General features: G+C 44.9%; 1 protein-coding gene across 3 annotated transcripts in view; it reads left to right on the top strand.

Moving 5' to 3' along the window:
- The window catches only part of PRKN (parkin RBR E3 ubiquitin protein ligase), a 1,024,664-nt gene extending 1,009,100 nt beyond the window's left edge, over window positions 1-15,564 (top strand). For 2 of the 3 annotated variants that reach the window (XM_065889066.1, XM_065889068.1), the window contains 2 exons: window positions 9,738-9,855; window positions 15,452-15,564. In XM_065889066.1, coding sequence (XP_065745138.1) covers window positions 9,738-9,855; window positions 15,452-15,564 — 231 coding nt within the window. Of the gene's footprint in view, window positions 1-9,737; window positions 10,056-15,451 lie in introns of those variants that run through there. The other variant, XM_065889067.1, reaches the window with a different exon arrangement.
- Window positions 15,565-26,395: the final 10,831 nt, after the last annotated feature.

The following is a 26,395-nucleotide window of genomic DNA, read 5'->3' on the forward strand; positions in this document are numbered from 1 at the left end:
ACACACAACACATACGTACATCACACACAAAACACACACACCGCACATACACACTCACCATACGCATCACAGATACCCACTCACCACAGACGCACACACACCGGAGACTGTTTCATCTCCCCCCCGAAGAAGACATGCCCTGGAGATTCCCTGCATTTCCTCCTCGAGCAGGAAGAGGGGAAATACCTGCAGAGCTCCTCTCAGCCACCAGATGGCGCTAAATCCTTAGGGGAAATCATATATTTTTTAAGAAATGGTGGCCACAAGTGAAGTGACCTGGGGAAAAAGGAGTGTTCACTGCTTTCAGTTGACAGCAGGGGCAGGAGAATCAAGACAGGCGCAGCATCTCTGAGTGAAGTACAGACTTGAAAAACTAAGAGCTAGATCCTGCCTTCAATGAATCCTTTATTCACTGATTGATTTTAAATGGGGGGGTGGAATATATGTATTTATATATTGCCATCCGCAGGACAGGAGAGCTTGTAGACCAATTGTGGGGAAAATAATTCATCTGCTCTCCCTGATCACCTCTGATCAAATGAAGCAGTTGCCGAACACATGCATGAAGGGTGAGCACATTTTAATTTACTGCTGTTGCTTTCCAAGTTTACCTTTAACTTCTTTCAGCCAGAACTCAGTGTACATCTCTTATATGATCATCCCTATCCTATGAGGAATCCGTGGTCAGGCAGGACGGTTTTGAAGTCAGACTGATCTGGTGTTGAAAATAAGTCTCAGCCGTGACTAGCTGTAATGGTTGATTGTTGTGTGTCAGCTTGGTTAAGCTATGTTGCATGGTTTTTTGGTCAAACACTAGTCTCCGTGCTGCTGGGATGGTATTCTGTAGATGTGGTCAACACCTACCATCAGTTAGCTGACTTTAAGTAAAGGAGATGACCTGTAATGTAGGTGGGCCTCATCTAATCACTTGAAGGCCTTAAGAGCAAACACTGAGATTTCCCAGACGAGAAGGGATTCAGCCTCCTGACTGTAACATAGACACTCCACCTGCGTCTCCAGCCTGCCCTACAGATTTTGAACTTGCCAGTTCCCACGATCCCATGAGCCAATTCCTTAAAGTAAATCCACATATTTCATACATACATATGTATCCTACTGGTTCTGTCTCTCTAGAGAACCCTAACTGGTACATGAACTGTGGTCATCATTAAGTGAATTATGTAACGTCTCCAAGCCTTGCTTTCCTCATCTGTAATATGATGTTGTAAATGCAAAAGGATTTAATGAACAATGCATGCGTTACGCCTAGTGTGGAGCCTGACAAATCACAGTGTGCAGTAAACAAGGCGGTTCTTTCCTCATCCGTCCTCATTCCAGCACACACACACCCCACACGATTACATCAGGCTGCGGAGATTTGACGTACACGTTCAAGACAACGTGCGCTCCAGCACACACACACAGTTCCTTGTATCTGTGTTGACTGCAGTGTATGCGGATGTTCTGCTACTTCTCACAAGGTAGTCCACAGACCAGCTGCTTGGGCATCACCCAGGAACATGTCAAGACCTACTGATCCAGAAACTGGGAGGAGGCTGTTGGCGAGCTCGGGGGGGGGGGGGGCGGGGGTGGGGGTGGGGGTGGGAGAGCTACAGCAATTTGTGTTTGAACAAGGCCTCCAGGTGGTACTAATGCAAGCCACAGGCTAAGAACCACTGTTCTGCTAACTTGTAGGCGCTACAAGGCAGGGATTTTTTCGTTTGTTGTTTGTTTATCATCTCTTTTGTTTACATAGCCCTAGTACCTAGAACAGTGCCTGGCACATCACAGACGTCCAGCACATATTTGCTGAATGAAGAGATTTCTGTGCCAGCTCTAGCAAAGAATAATAGTCAGCTTTGTACCAGAGTATCTACACTTTACACAAAGGACAAGCTTGTTCTCTGCTCTGGCTTCCTCTGTGCATTAGTGATGCTTCCACATTCAAAATCCTTTCTACATTGATAATTTTAGTCATTACCGACCTGAGCAAGCCATGAACTAGCGATCTCCATCATCCGGGATACAACTTAGCTTATCTTCCTCGCTCAAGTGCAGTTTTTCCCATTTGTCAATGTGTGATAATAGCTGAACACAAAGAACTTTAAAATTCCCATTAAATGATACCTATTAATAATCTTTTTTTAACATCTTTATTGGAGTATAATTGCTCTACAATGGTGTGTTAGTTTCTGCTTTATAACAAAGTGAATCAGTTATACATATGTTCCCATATCTCTTCCCTCTTGCGTCTCCCTCCCTCCCACCCTCCCTATCCCACCCCTCTAGGTGGTCACAAAGCACCAAGCTGATCTCCCTGTGCTATGCGGCTGCTTCCCACTAGCTATCTATTTTACGTTTGGTAGTGTATATATGTCCTATTAATAATCTTAATATTTATGTTGTCCCATTTCCGCATCAATCTTAAAATATGCTAATAGACATTATTTATTTACTTTCCTTCCTCGCTGCAAAGCAGTCGAGGTCCCATGGGGCAGGGCTATATAAGGTCTAAGTGGCGATCCAAGTGGTGCTTGGTACCACCCATTGCACTAAGAACAGAAATCACCACTGTTAATGCCATCATCAAGTATATTCTTCCAAACTGAATTTGAGAGCGTGGCCCGGGAAGTTGGGAACTTAGTACAGAGAGTGCAGCCCCGGCCAGACGCCCCGTTACATCCTAGCACTTAAGTGATTTCTTTCTAAATACACAGAGGGATAAAGATAAACAGAGTAGTTATTTCTGGTATATGTTTATTATATAAATTAGTACTATGTAAATACATACACTCCCCCGAAAATAGAGAGTAATGATAGTTCCAAGAATCTTCGGGCCTGAAAGGGGAATGCGGTGTTCCGACTCACCAGCAGGGGGCGCGCTGCTCACAAGCAGGGGTCTTGGACCAGAACACCTGACCGTGCTGCGAGTCTGGGGAAGTTGGGACCCGCTTCTTTCTGTGGAGGTGGGAGTTTTCAGTAAGGATGTGGCAAGTGAGTGCTGTCTGGGCATGCAATTTTGATGATAAAGGTGAACATTTCAAAGTCGGCATTCACCTGAAAGCATTCACAATCTGAATTAAGCCAGCTGTTTTCAGGGATTCATGGCAATCTGATCCTTTTTGGACAATAGATTTAAAGTGACTTTTAGAATTAGGATATACTTGTCTGATTATTGACTAAACAGATGTCACAAATAAGTTTCCTAAAGCAGGAAAGATGACATGAATTCGAACAGTCTCTCAAGTTGTTCTAACTTGCATACGTATTAACAGGGTCTCCTAGGCACAAATTTTAAAGCCTCTGGGGGCACTTTGCTTTGATTTACCTGTGTTTTTTAAAGGAGACGTCAGCAGTCTTTTCGGTTTATACAAACTCCTACAGTCTGATGGTCTCATCTCTATAAATGCGAGGTGAGGACAATTATGACAAGATAATGGTTATGATCATAGAAAAGACGAACTTGGCATTCACGGGGCACCAGGCTATTTGGTAAGCACTTGTATTCTTGACTCGCAACCACCCTTGTGAGGTGTGGACTTTATTCGACACACGTGCAGATGAGAAGGGGCTGAGGCTCGGTGTCTGTCCACGGTTACCCAGCAAGTAAAGAAGGATGCTGGCATTTAAACCCAGGCACTGATGACTCCAAAGCCCTGCTCTGAACCACTTCCCATGACACGGACACCTCTAAGTGTTCACTTAACAATGATCACCTTATAAACAAAACCCATGGCCCTTCTTGAGCCACAGACTGTCTGTCATGCCAATACTTGACCTCGCTGAGGCAATTTTGAAGGTATATAGGAGACTGTAGGAAATTGCTATTTTTAGCCATCAACTATGTAAGAAGAGACACTTGTCCCATTCCACCCACACCGCATCCCGCCCCCTACCCCCCACTCGCACTCACACACGTTCCTCCTCACGAAGGGTGAACAGAAAGCAGGCACAAAGGTCTGTGCAATTAACCTGCCACACTGCCCTATATGAGCCACAGTTAATCACAGGTAGGACGATAATGCTGAGTGACAACCATGCCTTCACCTCCTGGCAGCACAATGACAACTCATTCTTCACAGCTTGATGACTAAAGGCATAAGGGAGGGTGAGTTTATCCAACTAAACATGCTTTCCAGGCCCAAGTGAGATGGCTCCCAAGCCTCCCTGCGCCCCACAAGCCCCCAGGGCGTTTTTAAGGATTCACATTTCTGGACCCCATTCCAGACCTACTGAATCCAAATCTCCAGGTTGTGAGCACAAGCAAAGGTGTGCGTGTGTTTTCTAAATCCCTAGGTGATCCTGTAGCAGTGGGCATCCGGCCTCTGTTCGTGATCATTCCAGAAGGATTTGAATATCAGTATCAAGGATACTCATAAAAGATGCTAAGCAGAGATCTCAGCAGAAGAGACTTGATGACAACTCTTTTCCCCAGGGATTGATAGTCGAAGGTCTAACACAGTCATCTGGGCACATGAGGGTGACCCAGAGCTGTGTGTCTTGGTTCCCCACATCAGTTAGGCCAGCAGCAGTAGAGGTGGGTCTCTGGCTGTCCTTCCACGTGGATCCAAGTGGGTGATGCGGAAGAAACAAGAATAACGTTGATGCGGGCAGAGGCCTCCTGAGAGGTTTTGGGCGCTCTCCGTGGCTCTGTTCTACCAAGGAGGAAGGAAGCCCACAGTGTTAGGGGCAGTGGGACTATCAGAGATGAAAAGGACAGAGAAAAGGCATTGGCTTTGGCAACTGTGGCCTCACTCGTGTCCTTTCTGAGAACAGTTTCAGCAGGTCAGGCAGAAGTGAGATCCAGCCACAAAGCAGTGGGTCAGAGAGTGGTGGAGAGTGAGGGCGTCGGCTGGGCGCAGAGGAAGCAGAGATTTCCCGCCCCTCGGCCTCAGGGTGTGGAACCACTCTGTGACAGTGCCATGGCCTTCAACCCTTAGTCCTCTCTGTAACATGTGACGTCATCATGAAAGAAACTGTAGCAGCAAAAGCATGGTCTGAAATCAGAGAGCCCAGGGGTTATACACTGAAACTGCTGCTGAGTCTCTGTGGCCGCAGGCAAGTTCGTTGCTTCTTGAAACTGAGGTTTCTTCCTCTGAAATAGTTGGCAGCAGCCCTACCTATTAGGAAGGCTACAATCGCTAAATTAAATGATCTACTCCGAGCTCCTGACAGAGAGCACAGCTTCCTAATATAATAGACATGGTCACTGTTACTTCTTTTTTGTTTTAATTAATTTATTTATCGGAGTAGCATTGCTTTACCATGTTGTGTTAGCTGCTGCTGTACGATGAAGTGAATCAGCTGTATGTGTACTTATGTCCCCTCCCTCTGCAGCTGCTCACTGCAGACCTATTACAGCTTTGTAGCCGTCACGGCACGATTCTTAGACACAGCTCTGTCTTCTTCATGGAATCAATGGGAAAACCAGCCAGAGGACAAGAGAGCTGCTTCCATGAGCATGTGAGGAACGGGATGCCATGCCATTTAATTTATTGATTTACTTTTTAAAAAATTAAACTACAGTTGATTTACAATATTGTGTTAGTTTCAGGTGTACAGCAAAGTGATTCAGTTATACGTATACATACATATATATTTATGTGTGTGCATATATATAGATTCTTTTGCAGATTCTTTTCCATTATAGGTATTATAAGATATTGAATATAGTTCCCTGTGCTATACAGTAAATCCTCGTTGTTTATCTGTCTATATATAGTAGGTGTATCTGTTCATCCCAAACTCCTAATTTATCCCTCTCCCCCTACCCCACCCTTTCCCCTTTGGTAACCATAAGTTTATTTTCTATGTCTGTGGATCTATTTTTTTTCATAAATAAATTTATTTGTATTACTAAACATTTATTTTGTACTCTGCATCTGATCATTTCAATCTCCACAACCTTTGCTGGTCAAGTTCTGCAGTTTTGCATTTCTGCCACTTTCACTCACGGGAGCTTGTTTTCGCCTGTATTTGGTGACTTTTTTATTGTGATCTCAGGTTTCTTGGAATTTTATTTGTGTGGTTTTTTTTTTTTCTTTTTGAGGTTTGTCTTTTTAAAGTGCATTACTCTACAGAAAATATTTTTGCTTCAGCCAGGTTCTTGGGTATACTGCCAATCCGGGAGTATTTCAAATTAACTTTTTGGCGTGAGTCCATTTTTAAGCTAATCAAGTGGTATGAATTCTTTTCACAAACGCCGTGCATAAGGCTTAGTGGTTGGGAATTCTCAGAGGAACTTTGTCTCTCCCACCTGCTCCACCATAGGACGAAGGCTGAGACCAGCACATAAGTCTTTTTCATCAATTCTTTATCAGTTCTCTCTTCTGGGAGGATTTTTCCACCTTCCACCCTGCTCTGGCCCAGGTCCCATCTCTGCTTGTAAAGACCAGGCCTTGGGCAGCCTGTGACTAGGAAAATAGCCCCATAGCAAACACCAGATTCCTCCCTCCCTGCACCAGTAAGATTTTCTCTCTCTTATCCTGACCTTCAGGGATTGTCCTGACTTTTCCATCAGATCAACCATTAGGCAAAAACTTTTCTTGCATATTCCATCCAGCATTTTTAGGTATATAGACCTCGGAGAAATTGCACTTAGCATGCAGTGCGCCATATTGCTGAAAAGTGGCGTCTTCAACTTAGTCTTTGATAAGTAACATTATATATTTCTCTGATCTGTATGCCTCCAGTAAGCAATTTTAAACCACTACTACAGAATGACAAGCTCCTGAACCTTAAAAAGAGAAGCTGGGGACATAGGATCGGGAAGGGTATTTGCTATGTTCACTTAGGGTTAGGACCACACGTGATCTGAGCTGATTGGAAGACGCGTACTTGAGATACAAAGCTACTTACTAAATCTTGTGTCCGTTCTCATTCATCACAGCTTCATCACCGGGCTCTGGGCCATGAGTGGTCTCTACGTTGTCCCAGAGCCAAAGGAAGTTTTCCGTGACCTGTGGTTGCTTCTTAGGGTTAAACTGATTCTGCTTTATTCTAACAAAGTATTTACAGATCACATGATGTCCTCTGAGTTACAAGGGAAGTTTCCTTTGTGAACGGGAGAGCTGATTAACAGAAAGAAGTTGGTTTCACCTCAATGACCACCATCAGGGATGAACCCCACATGCCCTTGCTGGTTCTCGGGGTCCTGTTCCAGACGATTGTCGGGCTGGTGCCTTCATGGGATGTGTCATTTGTTCACTGACTCAGCTAAAATGTACTGAGTGCCTGCTAGGTACCATGCGCTGTGCCAGATGCTGGAGAGAAGAGGAAGACACAAACGTGATCTTGGCCTTGGATGGATTCACTTTCTATTGGAAATAACAGAAAAATAAATACTAATTACCATAAAAACCATTAAACGCTGCAAATGAGGTATAAACATAGTTATTTACCTCCTAATACTTCATTCTTAAAGAGTGAAAACTTAAACATTTCAAAAATATTTAGAATCTAATGATGAAATGATAAAAATTGGATTCGTATCTGGGATGGAGGATCCACTCACCAGATTCCACATCTGATCTAGGTCCCTCTCTGCACTGTGGTATCCGAGGATGATTGCTCTACTTACTGACACAGTCGTTTCTTTTTGGCCATGTTGGGTCTTCGTTGCTGCGCGCGGGCTTTCTCTAGTTGCAGCGAACGGGGGCTACTCTTTGTTGCGGTGCGTGTGCCCCTCGCTGCGGGGGCTTCTCTTGTTGCGGAGCACGGGCTCTAGGTGCGTGAGCTTCAGTAGTTGCAGCACGTGGGCTCAGTAGTTGTGCCACCTGGGCTTAGTTGCTCTGCGGCATGTGGGATCTTCCCGGACCAGGGACTGAGCCCATGTCCCCTGCATTGGCAGGCGGATTGTCAACCACGGAAGCCCTGACACAGTCGTTTCTGAGCACAGCCATCCCAGCACCACTTACTTTCACTCTCACCATCTAGAAAACCTGCTAAGAGACCATGGTGCTGGGTGGAGACCCCGTGTGTAAGTATCTCTGGTTTGGGTTTCCATCCTTCAGGTTTTCCAGATTTTTGATTTGATTGGCCCTGGTGCTGTTATACACGAGGTGAGCATCCTTAAACCTGGCACTTGGCGTTTTTACTACTCAGAGGCCTCCTTTGTAGAATAAGTTTGATAGCTGCCTGATTTCTCTAGGTTACTTTGATGGGCCACTGAAATGATGGAGATCGAAGTGTAAAAAACAATGTGTTACAACTTTGTAAAGTATCATCAATGTTATTATTAGAGTAATATCAGAGTATTAGAGCATTTCATGTCATTTGATTTCTTCACTAATTTATATTTTAAGTCACTTTTAGTACTTTCTTAATCTAAAAATAGCTCTGGGAATGTTTTAAGAGTCATTACAAATTAATAAAATGACCCGCACGTTCGTATTGATTTTAAAGCATAGAAGAAAATAATTTAATACCATAGAGGCCAAGAAGGAGGGTTAATCTGTTTGGATTAACATTTTGAGATATATTTCTAGACCACAGAGTTCTTGTACTAAATCCCAAAATGTACCAGTTCTTTTTCTGCATGTGTCATTCAACACTGAAGTAAGTGAAGAGATTGTAGTGTCTGAACAATTAGACAGGCACAGAATATCTTCGGCGGCTCCTTTGAAATCCCTCCTCCTTTTCGTGGTATATGAATCAGGGGTGATTCTTACCTCTGACTTGAATAATGTTAGCAAACATTTCTGAGAGCTTGCTGTAGGTCTGGAGGTCATTCTGTTATCAGGTAATGTGTGTCAGATACTCGTCCTGAACCTTCAAAGAAATTAACCCGCTTGGTCCTTGATACCACAATGCACTAGGCATTTTGATTTCCATCTGAGATGGGAACTTTCAGAGAGTTAAGGAATGTTCCCAAAGCCACGCACCCAGGTGGAGCTGGGATTTGAACCCATGCGGCTATGGCTCCAGAGCCCAATCTTGACCTCTAGCTGTTCCACATTCCTGCTGCCACTTCCTCTATCATATCAGCTTCACCTCCCTGTTCCTGCCCCGTCCTGTCTGTGACCACGTTCCTGTCCAGGTGCAGGAATGAAAGATAATAAGATGTTGAAGACAGTTTAAAAGCAAAGATTTTGGAGTCACACCTGTCAGCTTTGGGCAGTTGTTTAACATGTCTAGTCCTCGATGTAAAATAAAAACTAGTACACTCGCCTGATGAAACATCTAGCAAGAAGGTTTAAGGGTATGTGTCACCTTGCCTGCATGTTAAGCACCCACTAGATGTTACATGTTACAATTATACAAGACCATAAAAAAGAGGAACGCAGGGCTTCCCTGGTGGCGCAGTAGTTGGGAGTCCACCTGCCGATGCAGGGGACGCGGGTTCGTGCCCCGGTCCGGGAAGATCCCACATGCCGCGGAGCGACTGGGCCCGTGAGCCATGGCCGCTGAGCCTGTGCGTCCGGAGCCTGTGCTCTGAAACGGGAGAGGCCACAACAGTGAGAGGCCCGCGTACCGAAAAAAAAAAAAAAGAGGAACGCAAACTGCAAAACTGCAGTCTTGTCTTAGCTTGTAGGCACAGGCCAGATGTTGAAACCATGTCGGCGCTTGTCCCTGCATGGCCAGGAGCCGCCCACCACTTGTCAAGTGAGTTGACTGTTGAGCTTCTTGCCTGAAGGCACTTCCATCTCTAAGAACTTCCCGTGCAGTGTTTCAAGGGACCCACGTTGGAGCCCACTGTGAAGATCTGACTTTCAGCTCCTTCTGTCTCATTTACCCAGGCCTACCGAGTTGATGAGAAGACGGCAGAGCGGGCTCGGTGGGAGCACGCCTCCAAAGAAACGATCAAGAAGACCTCTAAACCCTGTCCCCGTTGCCACGTGCCGGTGGAAAAACATGGTGAGTCTGGGCTGGGCAAGAAGTGAGGGCGTCTCAGGGCGTCGGCTGCGTGGCTGGGACAGTCAGGGGCTCTACGAGGGCTTGCTAGCTGGGGAGTTCAGCGCTGGGACTTTGGCGCCATCTGGCCAGAGTTTGAGTCTCAGCTCTCTCACGTCAAGCTTCTTAGCCTCCTAAGCTGCAAGTCCTCTTCTGTAAAATAGAGCTGATAACAGAAGCTGCCCCGCAGCAATAGAGCCATATGACATGGTGGGTGGCAAATGCCTCCCGGTGCCTGGCACAGAGAAAGCACTCGAGAAACGCTAGCTGCCCTTATTATTATTTATTATTAACACTACTGAATACTTTGCACCTGCTTTTTAAAAACATGTGCTAGGGAGACGTTCCCGTCCAATATTTCCCCCAGAGCGCCCTCCCCACTACTTTGGTGTCTAGAGCTACTCAGCGGGGAAAGGCAGGTACCACCACGTCACACACATCTGGCACTCGGTTCCCACTGTATCCCCTCTTGGAGAATAACAACAAGGAAAACAACTGACTTGTACTGAGCACTTACTGAATGCTGGTTCTAAGTCCCCTTCGAGTATCAGATCATTTAATCCTCACAGACACCACATAAGGAAGCTATTATTATCCCCATTCGTAACATACATTCAAGCCGTTCAGAATGTTTAACTTGGTGTAACCAGTTGGTTCGCAATTTTTTGGCCGTGAAACTCTCTCTTTCACGTCAGTGATTCCTATCCCTTCGAACACGGGACACACTCCGGGCTCTGGTTTCACCATCCCTGTGGCGGGAGAGTTAGTGCCTTATGTTGGGGTGACGCTTGGCTCCGTCATTAAACTAGCCTTTCCATGAGTGTGTTTCTGAATGGGATTTTTGCCTTCTACCAGCTTCTCTCTAGATTTCAAGCATGGGAGGGGATAACTTGGGGACACCTCTGGATGGATGAAACGACATTCACCGTAGTCAGGGGCTCCCAGGAGCCCACGTATATCTGCTGCTTTGCACAGCTTTACGGGCTTAGAAACACCACCGTCCGTATTCAGATGGTTCTCCCTGGGGATAGTCTACACCCAGGGCAGCGTCTCCCTTCCCTTACACGTGTGGTCACGTCCATGCATCCTCACACCCTGGGAGCCACCACAGCTGTGGGGAGACCTGAGAGAGCTCCTACCAGAAGGAGCACCTCCCACCTCCCAGCCCCTTGCCTCCTGCCAAGTGGCCCCACATAACCGCTGGAGGCCACTGAGAGGGAGACCAGCTGGGCTCTGGGGACACGACCATGCTCGTGGCTGTGGTTTTTCCTCCCCCCGTTGACCTCCCCCTGCTCTGATGGCTGCTCTGTGAGATCACGTGGCCTGGGGGCCATCGCTGTGTAGCCCTCCGGGCTCTGCAGTGTTGCTGGAAGTCCAACTCTAGTCTATGTTCAGAGCATTCCTGTGGCCTGCCCCCTTCCCGGGGGCCCTGCTACCTCGCGGGAGCCGGCGGGGCACCCATGCCATCCACCTTAAAGCCATCCCAGCCCAGCACCCAGCCTTCTTTCTAAATGTGAAACACGTCAGTACGTGCGCGGTAGGGTCAGCAGCATTAGCTCGGCTGAGAAATAAACGAAGCACAGGTACTGTTTTTCCCACGTTCTCTTCACTGGGCCTTCACTAGCCACCCTTATTTTTACATATTATTAACACTATTAAACACTTTGCATCTGATAAAAAAAAAAAAAGAAGATGGTAGGGAAACTTCCCGGTCCAGTATTTCCCCAGAGTACTCTGATACCTAGAGATACTCACTGGTTTGTCAGGGGCTGAGAGCTGGCCTGCTGTGCGTGAAACCCAGCCCTCGGCCCCAGGGTGGGCCCTGAGGCTCTCTTTCCTCAGAAGAGTACCCGATAAATAAATATTTGTTGAATTTAAAAGGAGCTAGGAAAGGAGATAGACACATAAATAGATAACCTTATAAAATATGACAGAGAAAACAAGCTAGTAAAGGAAGACCTTGTGGTTAAGAGACGGCTTCCTGGTGGAGACGATGCCGGAGCCGAGAATAAGGGTCAGGGTTACAAGCAAGGCAAGGACGTGGCAGAGAAGCCTTCCAGGCAGCCAGCAGGTGCAAAGGCAGGGAGGGTAGAGCATCAGTGCCGGTGTGTGCGAGAAGCCCAGCTGTTTGGAGTTCCTGGAAAAGGTTGAGGAGCATCTGCCAAAGCGGTGGGTGGCAGGAATGTAGGGCCCGGAATGACATGCAGGGCTTGGACCTGATTCTGTAAGACAGGGAACCGCTCCGGGCTGTGAGGCCAGAAAACGACGTGCTCAGGCCTGCCTTGAGTCAGACCACACCTGCAGCCCCAGAAGGTGGAATTGAAGGGGTCAGGTGATTCCTGACTGTAGACATGTTTCCTAATCTGGTTCTTTCTTTGAAATATTGTGATGTACTCTCCATGGAAAGCTCTGATTTTTCACCTATAGATTTTTGGTTTTAGTGTCTACAACTGATTTTAATTTTTAACAGAACGTGTGTTCACTTTACAATAACCAGGATAGCATGTTAAAGGTGGATCCCCATTGGACACGCAATTCTGTCTCTTGGAATTTTGATTCCTTGCCAAAGGTCCGGGTACATGTGTTCCAGAATATTCTCAGAATCATTAAATCATGAAAAATTGGAGCATATGCAGGTGTTCTTTAATGGGTAGAGGGACAGGCAATCTTTAAAAGAATGAGGCAGAGCTAAATATATTAAAAAACAAAAAAATGCACAGAATATATTGTTGAGGGAAAATGCTTCTTCGCAATTCTGTGTAGCGTATGATCATGAAGGACTAAAGGGAAGGTTTATGCTTTCTCAAAATTTTGTTTGAATCAATTCGAGATGAATGACCCGTACTGAGAAAGTGTCAGACAGTAACAACACATCTAGGAGTCTGGGATTAGGCAGGACTGGATTTCGTTTCAGGGAAACCTGATTCTCCCACTGGCTTAGAGGTCACACCTATAGATTTTTAACCTATGAACTGAAAAGCTGAAACTTTCAGCTTATTAATGATAGTCTCTACTGTTTTAAAGGATATCACTACGACCAGAACAAACTTAGGCTCCATTAGCAAGAAAAGCTAGTCTCATTATCTGGCTCTCTACCTAAATTCATAGCCTGTTTCCTATTCAACTGAATCCCAGAAAAGTAGTTCTTCCTTCAGCAAAGCTGTCATGATAATGAGAATTATTTCCATTTTAAACGCAGGCTGAACTTGGCACTCCCTCCTACAACGCCCTTTAATCCCCGGAAATTCTTCCTTTACTTCCACCTCAAACAGATGAGATTCAGGATTCATTTTCTCTGCAGTAAGCGTCTGTTGCCCGTTAAATTTGCCTTCAGGTCGTTCAAGAGCTTCTGATCTCTCATTAAATCTAAGGGCAGAGTGGCCAGGCCATGGTGTGTTGGCTGTGCACCGTTGGGGCTTTTCATGGTTTGAGCATCAGTCAGGAGACGGAATCCTCTAAGAGGGAAGCTAGACTTTCTCCATGCAAATATCCACACATGAGCACGGCGTGGTCAGCAGCTTCTTGCTCGAGTTTACGTTTAAGCCGGCAAGGCTTTTAGAATCGGAGTCCCTGACTCTTCTCCAAATCATGGGGTCTAGCATATTCCTTCCATATTACACATCAGGAAGAAAAGAAAGTTAACAACATGAATATCCTCTCTCTTGCTATTTCCTTTCTTCTTATTCCACTGTGCCATTGTGAGTCTAGTTTCTATAATAAAATCTTACTTGTTAAAGCTAGTATTCCAGATCCGTTAAGATTTTGGTATAATAGGAAAACATTCTCAACCTTTCATTCAGTCTCACTTAATAGTCCGTTGAATTTGAATACATTGCTTAAGCATTCTCTATGATATTCCAGAGAAATTTAAGTGATTATACAGTATCACATTATTTATTATATTATTGACATCCTAAGTGCGCAATGAATAAATATGTGTTGAAAATTACACAATCCTGTAATTGTGTAATGCTAATTGGGAAATAGTAAGAGAAAAGTATCACACGTTTTTCCCTTTATTTTCCACATATTTGAATTTTTAAATGATCTTTAAAGCAAACCAAAAAGAAGTAGAAAACTATGGTATTTTAAATGCCCTTAAGTTGGTCTAAAACAAATGCCTTTAGTTACATAATCATAAATATTTTATATTAGTGCAAGCTCTCATGCCAAGCTTCTAATATAAAAATGAGACAGCACTGGGCTTCCTTGGTGGCGAAGTGGTTGAGAGTCCACCTGCCGATGCAGGGGACACAGGTTCGTGCCCCGGTCCGGGAAGATCCCCCATGCCGCGGAGCGGCTGGGCCCGTGAGCCATGGCCGCTGAGCCTGCGCGTCCAGAGACTGTGCTCCGCGACAGGAGAGGCCACAACAGTGAGAGGCCCGTGTACCGCGCAAAAAAAAAAAAAAAAAAAAAAAGAGAGACAGCACTGAAGCAATTCTTTGGAAAATTTGGCAAGAAAAAATGGCTTAACAAGAAAATTGAACAATGGAGCACATTCGGTACTACATGGAATTCAAGAAAAGACATTGCTTTTGATGGGTTATCTGGGAAAGTCACTCACAAACATTTCTCTACATATAACTTCATACAAATAACTTTCTCTTGACTTCGCGGCAGACTTGGTGTCTGATCCCCAGAAGCAAGTAGGGAACGTACTTAACAAATGGGGGAGGTAGGGAATCCCAAAATAAGGGACTTTTCATCTCATACTGGAAAGAAAGAACATTGGAATCACGCACATCTTGGTTAAACCTCCAGCTTCACACTTAAAAGCCTTGAGACCTTGAGAAAATTCTGCAACCAGTTAACACCCTCATCTCACAAGGTGCTGTTGAGGAATAAATGACATAACAGATGTAGAGCACCTAGTAGTATTCTTTAGTTTCTCGCTATCCTCATCTTAAATAAAATTTTGAATAGCATGAAGTAACCTATTCACTATTAAATGCTTTTGGAACAGCTGTCCCAACTCCTGTCTTATGAATTTTTTCAAGCCAAGTAATACTGAAGAAATGATAAAAATTACTCATAGTATATATTGACGTTATTATGTATTAAATTGTTAAATATATTATTGTATACTTAAAATATTAAATTTACTGTATATTTAAATAAGGAATCGACCCCGTCTGTGAAACACATAGCGTTTGTCTTTAAATCCCATCTTAAGAGAAGTCAGTAAACTCAGATTTACAAGTAAAATTTGCCCTTGATGGACGTGTCATGCTTCGATCTCACTCATTTCTTTTTTTTTTTTGAATTTTTATTGGAGTATAGTTGATTTACAATGTTGTGTTAGTTTCAGGTGTACAGCAAAGTGAATCAGATATATATCTCCATTCTTTTTCAGATCTTTTTCCCGTATAGGTTATTCTCTCATTTCTTAACGAATGTCAGAACTTTAGAACTTCCCAGTGGCCTTTCTGGTTTGTTTTCCTCAGTTCAGATTCTGCTCTTGGATTGCTTGCAATAATTCTGTTAGGAAGCATTTCTGGAACAGAAGGTTGGTGCGGGAGTGTTTCCCGGGTGCTTATTTGTGGCCTCTGTCTGCCCACAGGAGGGTGCATGCACATGAAGTGCCCGCAGCCCCAGTGCCAGCTCGAGTGGTGCTGGAACTGCGGCTTGGAGTGGAACCGCGCCTGCATGGGGGACCACTGGTTCGACGTGTAGCTGGAGCAGTGGCCACGCAGGCGCACTCAGCCGCCATCCCGCTGGGAAATATACAGAGTGTCCTAGTGTCATCTGCTACTTCTCCTTTCTCTAAACACACACACACACACACACACACACACACACACACTCTTCAAATTCTTTCCAAAATCACAAAAACAGTTATAAGAGAAGCTCCCAGGATCCCTTTCATTGTGCCCCTGAGAAACAGCCAAGCTAATGGTGAGACAATCAGGAAGTATTCGCAGGCCTCGGCAATACACGGACACCAGGGCACAGATGGCAGTGCAATTCACCTTTTGTATGGGTTGTCATTCTTGAATGAATTCAAGTCAGGCTGGAAAAATACACAGAGATTTCTCAGGTTCAATTACCTGCCTTTTACCATCAGCAAACAATGGGAAGAAGCCTTTGGTGAGGTGGGAAATAGCTTTGAGGAACTATTGTCAGTGGTTCTCTCTAAGACTGACTGCAATGGATTCCGAGAACGACATTCACAGCTTAAAAAGCGATGCCTTTATTTAAATTTTCAGAAAGCATCTATTCCCAAAGAACACAGGCAATAGTCAAAACCATGTGTTTATCCCCAAGAATTCTATTTTTATGTATTGCATTAATGAAATATCAACTCTGCACGAATCAGCTTGTCAACTAACTGAGAAATTATGAAACTTAATCTGAACATTGAATGTTCAAATGTATAGGGAAGAAATCAAAACTTAGTGTACATTCACTTCATTTAATTATATGCAACGTTAGAAAGAAATTGTTTTTCTGAAAATATTACACAATTGAGAATTTGATTTTAAACATTCATTTTCAGCTTGGAGAATAAGCTCATACATCTGGCTTCACAGTCAATGTAATGAATAAGGTGCCTCTAGAGGGGACACTTTTAGAAATGATTTCATAATGATTCTCAGTGTTAACAAACATGCAGGTTATTAAAGCAGAATCTGTAAAGAAGGAGCGTTTCCAGATCATCAAAATGAAATTTTATGCACTTTCTGTCCACCTGGACCATGTTAACTATATTTTTTTGTATCAAAATATTTTACACCAAAATATTTTATTCTGGACCCCTTTCAGATCTGATTCAGATTAAAGTTGTCAAAGCAACAGAGTGCAAAGGGAAACTGCAACAACAACAAAAATGTGCCTAAAGGGATAAAGGGGGTCATTGGGGACGAATCGCAGTGATACGGAACCAAAATGCATTATAAGTGTAATTAACATGGCTCAGGACAGCCCACTCGGGGCTCTGCCGCCCCAAGGGGTTATTCAGAGTTCTTTCTCTAGGATGTAAACTCACACGAGAATATTTCCTCACATTAACATGGCTTGAATTGGATTGGTTATCAAGTTTTCATCCTTTTTTTATTTTTGAGGCATTCACGATACATCAAAAAGAGATGTGTTTACACTGAATGCGGCAAACCCCATCCTCCACAGCACAGCATGTGATGGAAAAGTCAAACCACTGTCTTTGTTCTCATCCGCCTTCTCAGGAAGATCATGGCCATCACTGAGGGTGTAATGACTCTCACTAGAGCACAGGGTTTCTTTTGGATTTAGAGACCCTGGAAATTATGAAATCTATAGCAGGCCTTGTCTTTGTAGATGTAGCACCAGAAATCCTTGCTGGTGGGAGAGGGGGAAGGACCCCAGCAGACTCCCCCAGGACATCTGTCCCTCTGTCCCTAACCATCCATCCAGGGACAGTCCCCCCTCTCCGTCTTCCTCAGAGGTCCTGCAGCTGGGAAATGATAGGGGGGAGGCAGCCTCGTCAGTGGGAACGGCCTCACATGGCTTCACTCTGTCGGAAAATCCGACCTCCCCAGCATGGCCCAGAGGCTGCCACCTCCTGTCAGGGAGCCTATGGACGGTACAGAGATAGCGGAGAGCCAGTCTCCCAAGTAAGAAAGAGGCAGGTCACCAGGCTGGAGCCCCACATCCCCATGACTGGCATCAGGGCTCAGCCTGGAACGCACGCGGGGCCTGCCTGCGAGTTACCGACAGTCCCAGCAGGTAGCAGCTCCGTACGCGGAGCCGGCAGGACAGTCAGGTGGTTCCCTCTGTAGGGGGGCACCCAGCGTCTTATACCCACCACAGCTTTGCGGTTTAATGACTTTGCTGTTACTGCCCCCTCCCGATCTGCATGGTTTGTTGGGTGCGCCAGGCAGACAAGGTTTGCTCCCACTCATGCAGGCAGTGGACGTCCTAGGTCCCTGCTACTTCCCTGGTGGTACCTTCTTTTTTTTTTTCAGAATAGAATACTGATTCTTAAAACAAGTTAAAGAACAAGCAGCCACTGTAAACGAGTGTGAACCACAAACCACTATAAATGAACATGTCTGAGCATTGAACGGTGCCACAAACTGTGAATCTAGCAAAAGAACAGAAATAAAGTCTTTGCAGAAGAATCTTTATTTTTCTCTGAACTGTGTAAAGAAATACTTGGCAACTATGTCTAAGGTTGTACTCAAATTGTCAATAAAAGTATCCAAAGAGTTTCTGAGTCCATCTTTGAAGACATGTTATCAATAAATGCTGAAGGCGCGGGAGGGAAGCCCAGGATGTGCCACTCGTGGCCCGAAAGGGTTACCTGGTGAGGCCGTGGCCATCGTGTCTCTATTCTGAGCTCCAGATGAACCCCGGCTGCTTTAAAACTAGGTAGTTTCTCCAGTGCTATCAAAATTTAAAAGGGCTCTACAAGGGGGAGGTGGGGAGGGGAGGGAAGGATTGGGAGTTTGGGGTCAGCAGATGCAAACTAGTATATACAGGATGGATAAACAACAAGGTCCTACTGTAGAGCACAGGGAACTATATTCAATACCCTGTGATAAACCATAATGAAAAAGAATATATATGTATAACTGAGTCAATTTGCTGTACAGCAGAAATTAACACAACCATTGTAAATCAACTATATTTCAATAAAATTTTTAAAAAATTTTGACAGGGCTCTGAAAAGCAAACCATCACTTAAAAATCTAACAGTTACTTTCCTGCCCTCTCAGCAAACTTTTCTAATAACTGTTTAAAACAGAAGTTTGTGTTGGGAAAGACCACGGGACTTTCTGTCATGTCACTTCAGAAACGTTGGGTGACTTTGCATTGCTCTCAGCGTGGGTGTGTTGACTCTGCGCTTCTTTGGCTCTGTGTTGGTGGCTGTGCATTGTTCACTTCACAAGGAGTCCGTGTCTCAGTGATGTGGATGGAACATTCTTAGAGAGCTCCTCTACAGATCTGGGGCAAGCAGCACACCCCGAGGGCCCCTTGGTGCCAAACATCACAGGAAATGCTCTGAGGAAACACCACGTTTCTAGAAACGAAGACAGAGAAAGCAGTTGAGTGAGCGACTCCACTGCCCCCCTGGGTGTGAACCCTGGGGACAGTAACAGCAGCCACCTCGTGGGGCTGGTATGAGGACTACATGGATTGATTCACATAAAGCCCTTAAGACAGTGCCTTGCACCCGGGAGACATTCAGTAAGTGTTCCTTATTATTAATAGATGAACTAGTCAGTGGAGGCCCCCGAACAAACTAACAAAAAGCACAGAATGAATGCAAACTAATTGCAGGTGCCGGGAAGGTGTGTGTGTCCCTTCACAGGGTTAGTGATTTCGTGGAAGAGGCGGGTGACGGACTCGCGGTGGATTTCAGTGTGTTGGATCAGCTTCTCCACGGTCCCAGAAATTCTCCTGCAAAGGCAAGTTGCCAGCTGTGTTTGAAAGGCTTGAAGAGACAAGATCCAGCTGTTATGCCGGATCTCCAGGGGGACAGTAAAGAGCTGACACTGTGAGTAGAGACGAGTAAGTGCAGGCGTGGCTACTGACTCAAAAGGAACAACCGGGAACGGGGTGCACGCATCCCACCCCCCGTTACCCTCCCCAGGCCACTTCTGACACCACAGAGAGTATCTATGTCAGTTTTGAAAAGAAAACCCTATTTCAAAACAACACTGGGCCTGTCTTCAGATTACCCACTGTGAATAAACTGTCCAACCACAAATATTTCAGAACTTTCACTGCAGTTTGAATAATCATGCAAAACAAGGCAGGGAGTATTTTCTGGGAAGATCCATTTGGCGCTCACGTTGGTGACACTGTCTCAGTGGGACCTCGGCGTTCCCTGATCTCACCTTCTGATACGTAGGCCGAGAGAATCAACTTTGTCACTGTGTCGAGAGGTGTCCGGACCCAAGAAGATGGACTCACACTAATCTAGCTCATAAGAGAATGAGGTATGGAAGCTACAGGGTCAGTTTACAAGTTATATTTGCAAGGAGAAGCACACCTCCTGATTTCTCCTGAGATTTTCCATCTGCCCGGAATCTTTTCTTTACAGCCCCATCTTCCCCCTTTGCCTGGCCACCCTTAGGTCTCCGTTTAATCCACTTCTCCAGGAACCCTTCTCCAGCCACCCTAGTCTGCATTAGGGTCCCTTCTTCTGTGTTCCCAACGCTGCGCTACTTCCTGAGCCATAGTTGTCTGGTGTTTTCTCCCAACACCAACAAAGGCCTCCCGACACCACTGGGTCTCCGACGAGTCAATTCCGTCCGACGCTACCTACCCGGAGTACGTGTCAGAATCCACAGGTTGAGGGCTCAGCCCCTCAAGACCACCCCCGACTCAGACACCAGTCACAGGTCCCAGGTTGCCACCTATACTTCTGACCGACGGGCTATAAATCGGGGATTTCTATGACCCAACCCCTCAAGTTCAATATTACCCTGGAATGGCTCACAGAACTCAGGAAAGTGCTTTATTCACTGTTACCAGTTTGTTATAAAGAGTTCAAATTCAAGAACAGCCAATGAAGAGCTGCATGGGGCAGGCATGGGATGGGGAGGGGTGTGCCGAGCGTCCATGCCCTCTGCGGGTGCCTCACCCTCCCCGTACCTCAACGTGTTCGCCAGCTGGGAAGCTGTCTGAACGCAATTGCTTAGGGTTTTTTAATGGAAGTTGCCTTAAGTAGACGCGATTGGTTAGATCGTCGGCCGTTAGTAATTCACCTAACCTCCTGCCCCTCCCCCTCTCCCTTCCTTCGATGTCAGGGCTTAGGGCTAAAATTTCCAGCCCTCTAATTGTGCCTTGGTTTTCCTGGCAGGCAGCCCCCATCCTGAAGCTACCTAGGGTCGGACCACAGTCATCTCATTAGCATACACATCACTCCGGGGATTCTAAAGGTTTTAGGAACCATGGGCCAGGAACCAAATATTTATTTTTTATATTTATTCATATTTATTATAATTCATTCATATTTATATTTCAAAATAGCATTTAACGTGTGAAACTTTAATCACTTATTTACTTATCTCTACCCGCCAGGAGCAGATAAGGAGAACATAACTATAGTACTCGCCTTTGTATCCACAATACCTAGTGCCGGGCCTGCCACATTCCAGGCTCCATAACTAGGGAATTGCGTTTTGGAGTTCTGAGCAAATCTACTTGAAAATCAAACCACAGTGAAAAGCTAACTTGTAGAGCCTAGACTCAGAGCTAAGTGACTCAGCTGCATGACCAGTGTCCCCTGGGCAGACGATCGCTTTCCATTCCAAAGGTACATATGACACAGGACGGAAATCCCTGGTCTCAGATCAGGTATCCTTAGCTGGGAGTCCCTGAGAATTGCACTCAAAGGGTTCTCCCCTTGAACCCTCCTCCCCTCCAGTGCCCGGGTGACCTCACCTGTACATTGGCTGTTCTTGAAAAAACTCTCCAACTGTACTAGCAAAGACAAACTCTGCAGTTTTTCCTTTCTATAGATAATTTGTTTTATCCATGATTCTTGGCTTCTTAATTCCAAACTCAGAGTGACTTCAATGGCATTTTTGTGAGATGCTATTAAGCATCAAATCTCCTCTCAGGATTTTTTTCCCTGGAAAGTGTTCCTTGTGTTTTTATTACAAAGTAATTATTTCATTATCACATTCCAGAAAGTAAAAACGGCAAAAAGGAAAAATTAAAACCACCGTTTAGAAATAATTATCTCGCATCTTATTTCTACTTAAAAACATAAGATGAGCATCTTCCCATGTCAGTAGATTTCTAAAATGACAACTTTTCAGGACTTCATTATGTATGCTAATTAAGTTAGTAAGTATTTCTTTGAAATTTCCCAGTCTAATTCAAAAGTGGTTTTCATGTAGTCATTAAACAGTTTGGGTATGAAAACTGCAGCATGAAAAAATGTTTATAATGTAATGGGGAGTAAAAAGGAGCTTACCAAAATGGTACGTATGCTGTAATTGCAATTATTTTTTAAAAATTAAGTCTAAGAAAAAGTGATTGAAGAACCTATATTAAAATGCATTTTGCTATGGTGACAAAATTATACGTGAACTTTCACTTGTCTCTACTTTGCACGTTTCTTGGCAGTGTGAAAATATCACTTTACAATGAAAAACAGTTTTTAATCTCCCGTGACAGTTTAAGCTGCCCGGATTGCATGCCGCGAAGAAATGAAGATTTTCCAATCAATAATTCAGTCCTCGCATTACCTGAACTTTACACAAATGATAACGAACCATTTAAAAACACTCTACTGCTTCTTTCAAAGGAGTTTTGCCAAATGGATTTGGACAGGGTGGAGTGGGAGAAAAATGAGTTGGGTGGAAGCTCTGGGAAGACGGGACTCAGTCTCCAGCCCCCCATGAATACGACCCTTCTGAGTTTCTCATGAGCATCTTCTCTGCCTCTTGTGGGGATGACCAACCTTCCCACGGAGCCCAGGACTGAGGGGGCTGCTGCATGCGGACTGTCAGTTCAGAAACTGAGGCCATCCTGGGCGAAGAACGATGAGTTGGGCTCCCTGCCGTGGGCCACACTTTGGGGAGCCTGGCCCCAGGAGCGGGCCTCCAGCAGGCTACTGTCGCCGCCTGACACCCCTACCCCCACCTGAAATTTCTCCTGAGCCTCCCTCAAGCCGAACCGACCGATACTGATGCCTCCCAAGGAGTTTGTCCCACTAAGAAGAGGCTGGGCTAATACCATAGGAAGCCCTTGACTCTCACCAGGGACCCATCACGTGGTATTTGAAAATCTTTGAATTCTGAAATACCTCTCTGCAGTAGCAGCTGGCTTTATTTTCAGGGCCATTTGTCATGGAGACATTCCAATTTCATGATCTCACACGAGCCCTGTGCATCAACCATGGTTGAGTCACCACTGTCTCCAGCCTGCTTCCCTGAAATATAGTTGATTTACAACGTTGTGTTAGCTTCAGGTGTACAGAAAAGTGAATTAGTTATACACACCACACACACACACACGTTCTTTTTCAGATTCTTTTCCACTATAGGTTATTACAAAATATTGAGTTTAGTTCCCTGCGTTATATGGTAAGTCCTTGTTGTTTGTCTATTTTATATATAGTAGTGTGTAGCTATCAATCCCAAACTCCTAATTTATCCCCCCGACCCCTTTGGTAAGTATAAGTTTGTTTTCTATGTCTTCAACAAACAATTACTGAGCACTAAATATGATGGGTGTCAGGGCTACAGAAATAAAGACAAATTTCCTCTGCTCAAGACTGACAGGGAATTCCCTGGGGGTTCGTGGTTAGGAGTCCGTGCTGTCACTGCCGAGGGCCCGGGTTCAATCCCTGGTCAGGGAACTAAGATCCGAAACAAACTGCGGTGTGGCCAAAAAGAACCCAAAAGACTCTGACAAGCCATCAGAGGAGACAGATAGGCAACCGCAACGCAGTTTGGTCAGCACCCTAACAGAAGCTGTGCTAGGTCCAGGCTTGGCGAGGGGAAGGATGAGGGGAAACTTCCCAGGGGCAGGTTGAAAAGGATGAGTGAGAGCGGGTGGACGGCCAGCGTTAGGCCCGGAGGCTGTGAGCCGGCGGCCACAGAGGGCACAGGGACCTTCCTGCGTGGGTCCTGAATTGGGAGAAATTAAGGGAAATGAGGCCGGAGAAGCAGACCCAGACGTGGCCCTGCTAGAAAGCCTCAACTCCGTGTCATGCATGAAGGGAAAACTTTGAGGGCATTTGAGAAGGAAGGTCCACTATCAAATCTGCATTTATGAAAGATCATTCTGTAAGGAACGGCTGAAAGGGAGTGAGACTGGAGAAAGGGGGTCATTTCAAAGGCTTTCCGCAGAGTGGACGCGAGGGGAGCTGAGGGCCGGAGTGAAGGCAACGTGCTGACCAGGACAAGAAAGACTTCAGTACATACGTACTTAGGCCCTGAAGTCTCCGCTTCAGTGGACCCAGGAGCAGAAATACGACATGAGTGACAAACCAGTGAAATCTAAATCAAGTCTGTAGTTCACTTCGTAGTATTGTACCAAATGTTCATGCCTCCGTTGGGATAATTGTGTGTGGTTATGTAAGCTGCTAAAATTAGGGAAAGCTGGGCAAATATAAAGGGATGCTCTCTACATCTTTGCCACTTTTCTGTAAACCTAAAATTATTCCCCCCCCAAAAAGTATGGGATTTGGTAATCAGTTAAATGTGACAAGTGAGACAGAGAGAGCTCTCGGGTAAACCCAAGGTTGTCCTGAGTGGCTGTGAGTCTGGTGTCCCTTCAGCCAGGAGACAGGACACAGGATCAGGGCCACGTCTGCATGTGGCCTTGGTGGCAGCAAAGGAGTGGGTCTTGTGCACCTTTCTGCCTCTGGCACACTGTGGAAAGGCCAGTCCAATCTCAGGAGAGACCTCCTAGACCTGTTTCGTGTGGCTCTCTGTGCTACTGAGAAGTCATTTTTAATAAATAGACTCTTCAAAATAATAATTTTAGATGACACCTTAAGATGGTAAAGAAATGACTAAGAGAGGCCATGTCATGTTAACCTGTCTGTAAAAGATGAGATATGCATCTCTAATTGTTACACAGTATTTTAGATTAAACTTTCTCCTTCCAAATAAGTGATCTGAGCAGAAGCGAAAATGTGATTGAAGTGATAAGGGAGGCGCCGTGGCTGAAGGCCAGGCGGTGAGCTTTGGTTCCCATCGGGTCAATTCAGAGGAAAGAGTAAGAAAAAGCAAACAAGCAGCCGCCAGGGAGTCATGTTCACAGCACATAAGGAAGAAAGGTAGGAGGTCGGGCAGGGGAGATCGGAAGATGTATGAGAGCTTCTCACCTGGTTTTTCAAGCCAAGTCAACCCAGATTGTCCAACATGGAAAAATATGCCAAAAAATACGGTCTTGACCTCTCCGCGGTGATTGTAATTCCTCAACGTTAGAGGCAACTTTGGGAACTAATATATCTTCTGAAGGAGTATTTATATATAAGTTTAGCAGTCCATTCAGTTTCACTGCATTTTCTTTTTCTTCTGTCAACTTTACATGAAATGAAAGTTACTACTTAACAAGAAAAGAGCATGTCTAGTATGACTCACTTTTTATACAATGAAATCATATGTATTTGCATTTACATCCACATCTGCTGATCCTTCCGTCTGTATGTTTCCCAGAGGTTGATGGCTGGAAAGAGGCTTAAACCAAAAGCAGTGCTGGCATTTGTGGGTAGTGAGATTTGGGGTGATTTTTCTCTTCTTTTTTGTGCTTTTCTATAGTAGTTGAATGTTTTATAACAAGAAGGCATCATATTCATAGAGAAAACAAAAGTTGTTACTTAAAGGGAGAAGCCCACCAGGAATCTAAGACCAGAGACCAGACTAGCTAGTGCATATGTACTGGGGGTTCTTACTAGGGTTCTTGTGGAGAGCGTACTGGGGGTTCTTACTGGGGTTCTTGTGCCCCACGTGGGCATCACACATCCGTGCTGTGATGCCCATGTGGGGAGACCCTAACGGTACAGAGGTCGACCGTGTTCAAGGTTCTGTTAAAATTGAACCTCCATCTGTTGGCTTGAATGTGTCCAAATTGGTCTGATTTGTGAGTTAACCGTGACCCAGACAGAGATGTGGAGGGTCTCCGTGCAGACCAGATAATGGCACCGAGGGTTTCCTGGCCTCTGCTTTGACTGGACAATTCTATGTAGACTTTCAGGCCACAGAACCTCCTCCAATTGCTGAATTTCCTTTCCAGGCTGCCTTGCTACATCTCTGCATTAACTCACTAGTTGTACTTATCATGTGTTCATGAGCCAAGCTATCTGCCTGTGGTCCAGAGAACTGAATCCCTACGTACATATTGCAACTTAGATGTGAGCATTTTAAATCAAGAACTATAAAGACCATGCTAACAATGTATTAAGAGAACTGCCCACTACAACGAAGCAAGTTTTAATCCCATTAATTTAACGATAAATTAATATTGAGAAATCTATAAGTTTAGCGTTTCACACTATAGCAAACTTCATAACATAAAATAATCTCCTTTGACGGCAAAAGACATTTGATAAATGTTCATTATTAATGAACAGCACTTAACTGGAAATGGAAGGATGCTTTCTAAACTTGATAGAGAACATGACTCATGGGTGGGACGTACAGGCATATGCTCGTGAAGATTAATCCTTATAAAAAGAAGAAACATTTGTGACAACTATTGGTTATTCACCCAGCATCTACGCTCCCTCTTTTTCCCAAGAGACCTTGATTTTGTTAGGTTATCCACTCCCCCTTTCTGCCACATGCCTCGGGGGAAGGTGACCGACCACGCCCCAGAGAAATAAAAACATTTTCAAATGTTTACGAGACAAAACCTCGCACAGGAATGTTCAGAGCAGCTTTATCTGTAAGAGCAAAAGGAAGGAACTTTTGCTCTCACGTCCATCAGCTGTTGAATAGATAAACTAAAATGTGGTCTGTCCACAGAATGGAAGGTTATTTGTTCATAAAAAGGAATGAAATACTGTGACATATTACAACATGGATGAAGCTTGAGAACATCACGCCAAAGGAAA

This window comes from Phocoena phocoena, chromosome 12, assembly GCF_963924675.1.
Source record: "Phocoena phocoena chromosome 12, mPhoPho1.1, whole genome shotgun sequence".
Lineage (NCBI taxonomy): Eukaryota > Metazoa > Chordata > Mammalia > Artiodactyla > Phocoenidae > Phocoena > Phocoena phocoena.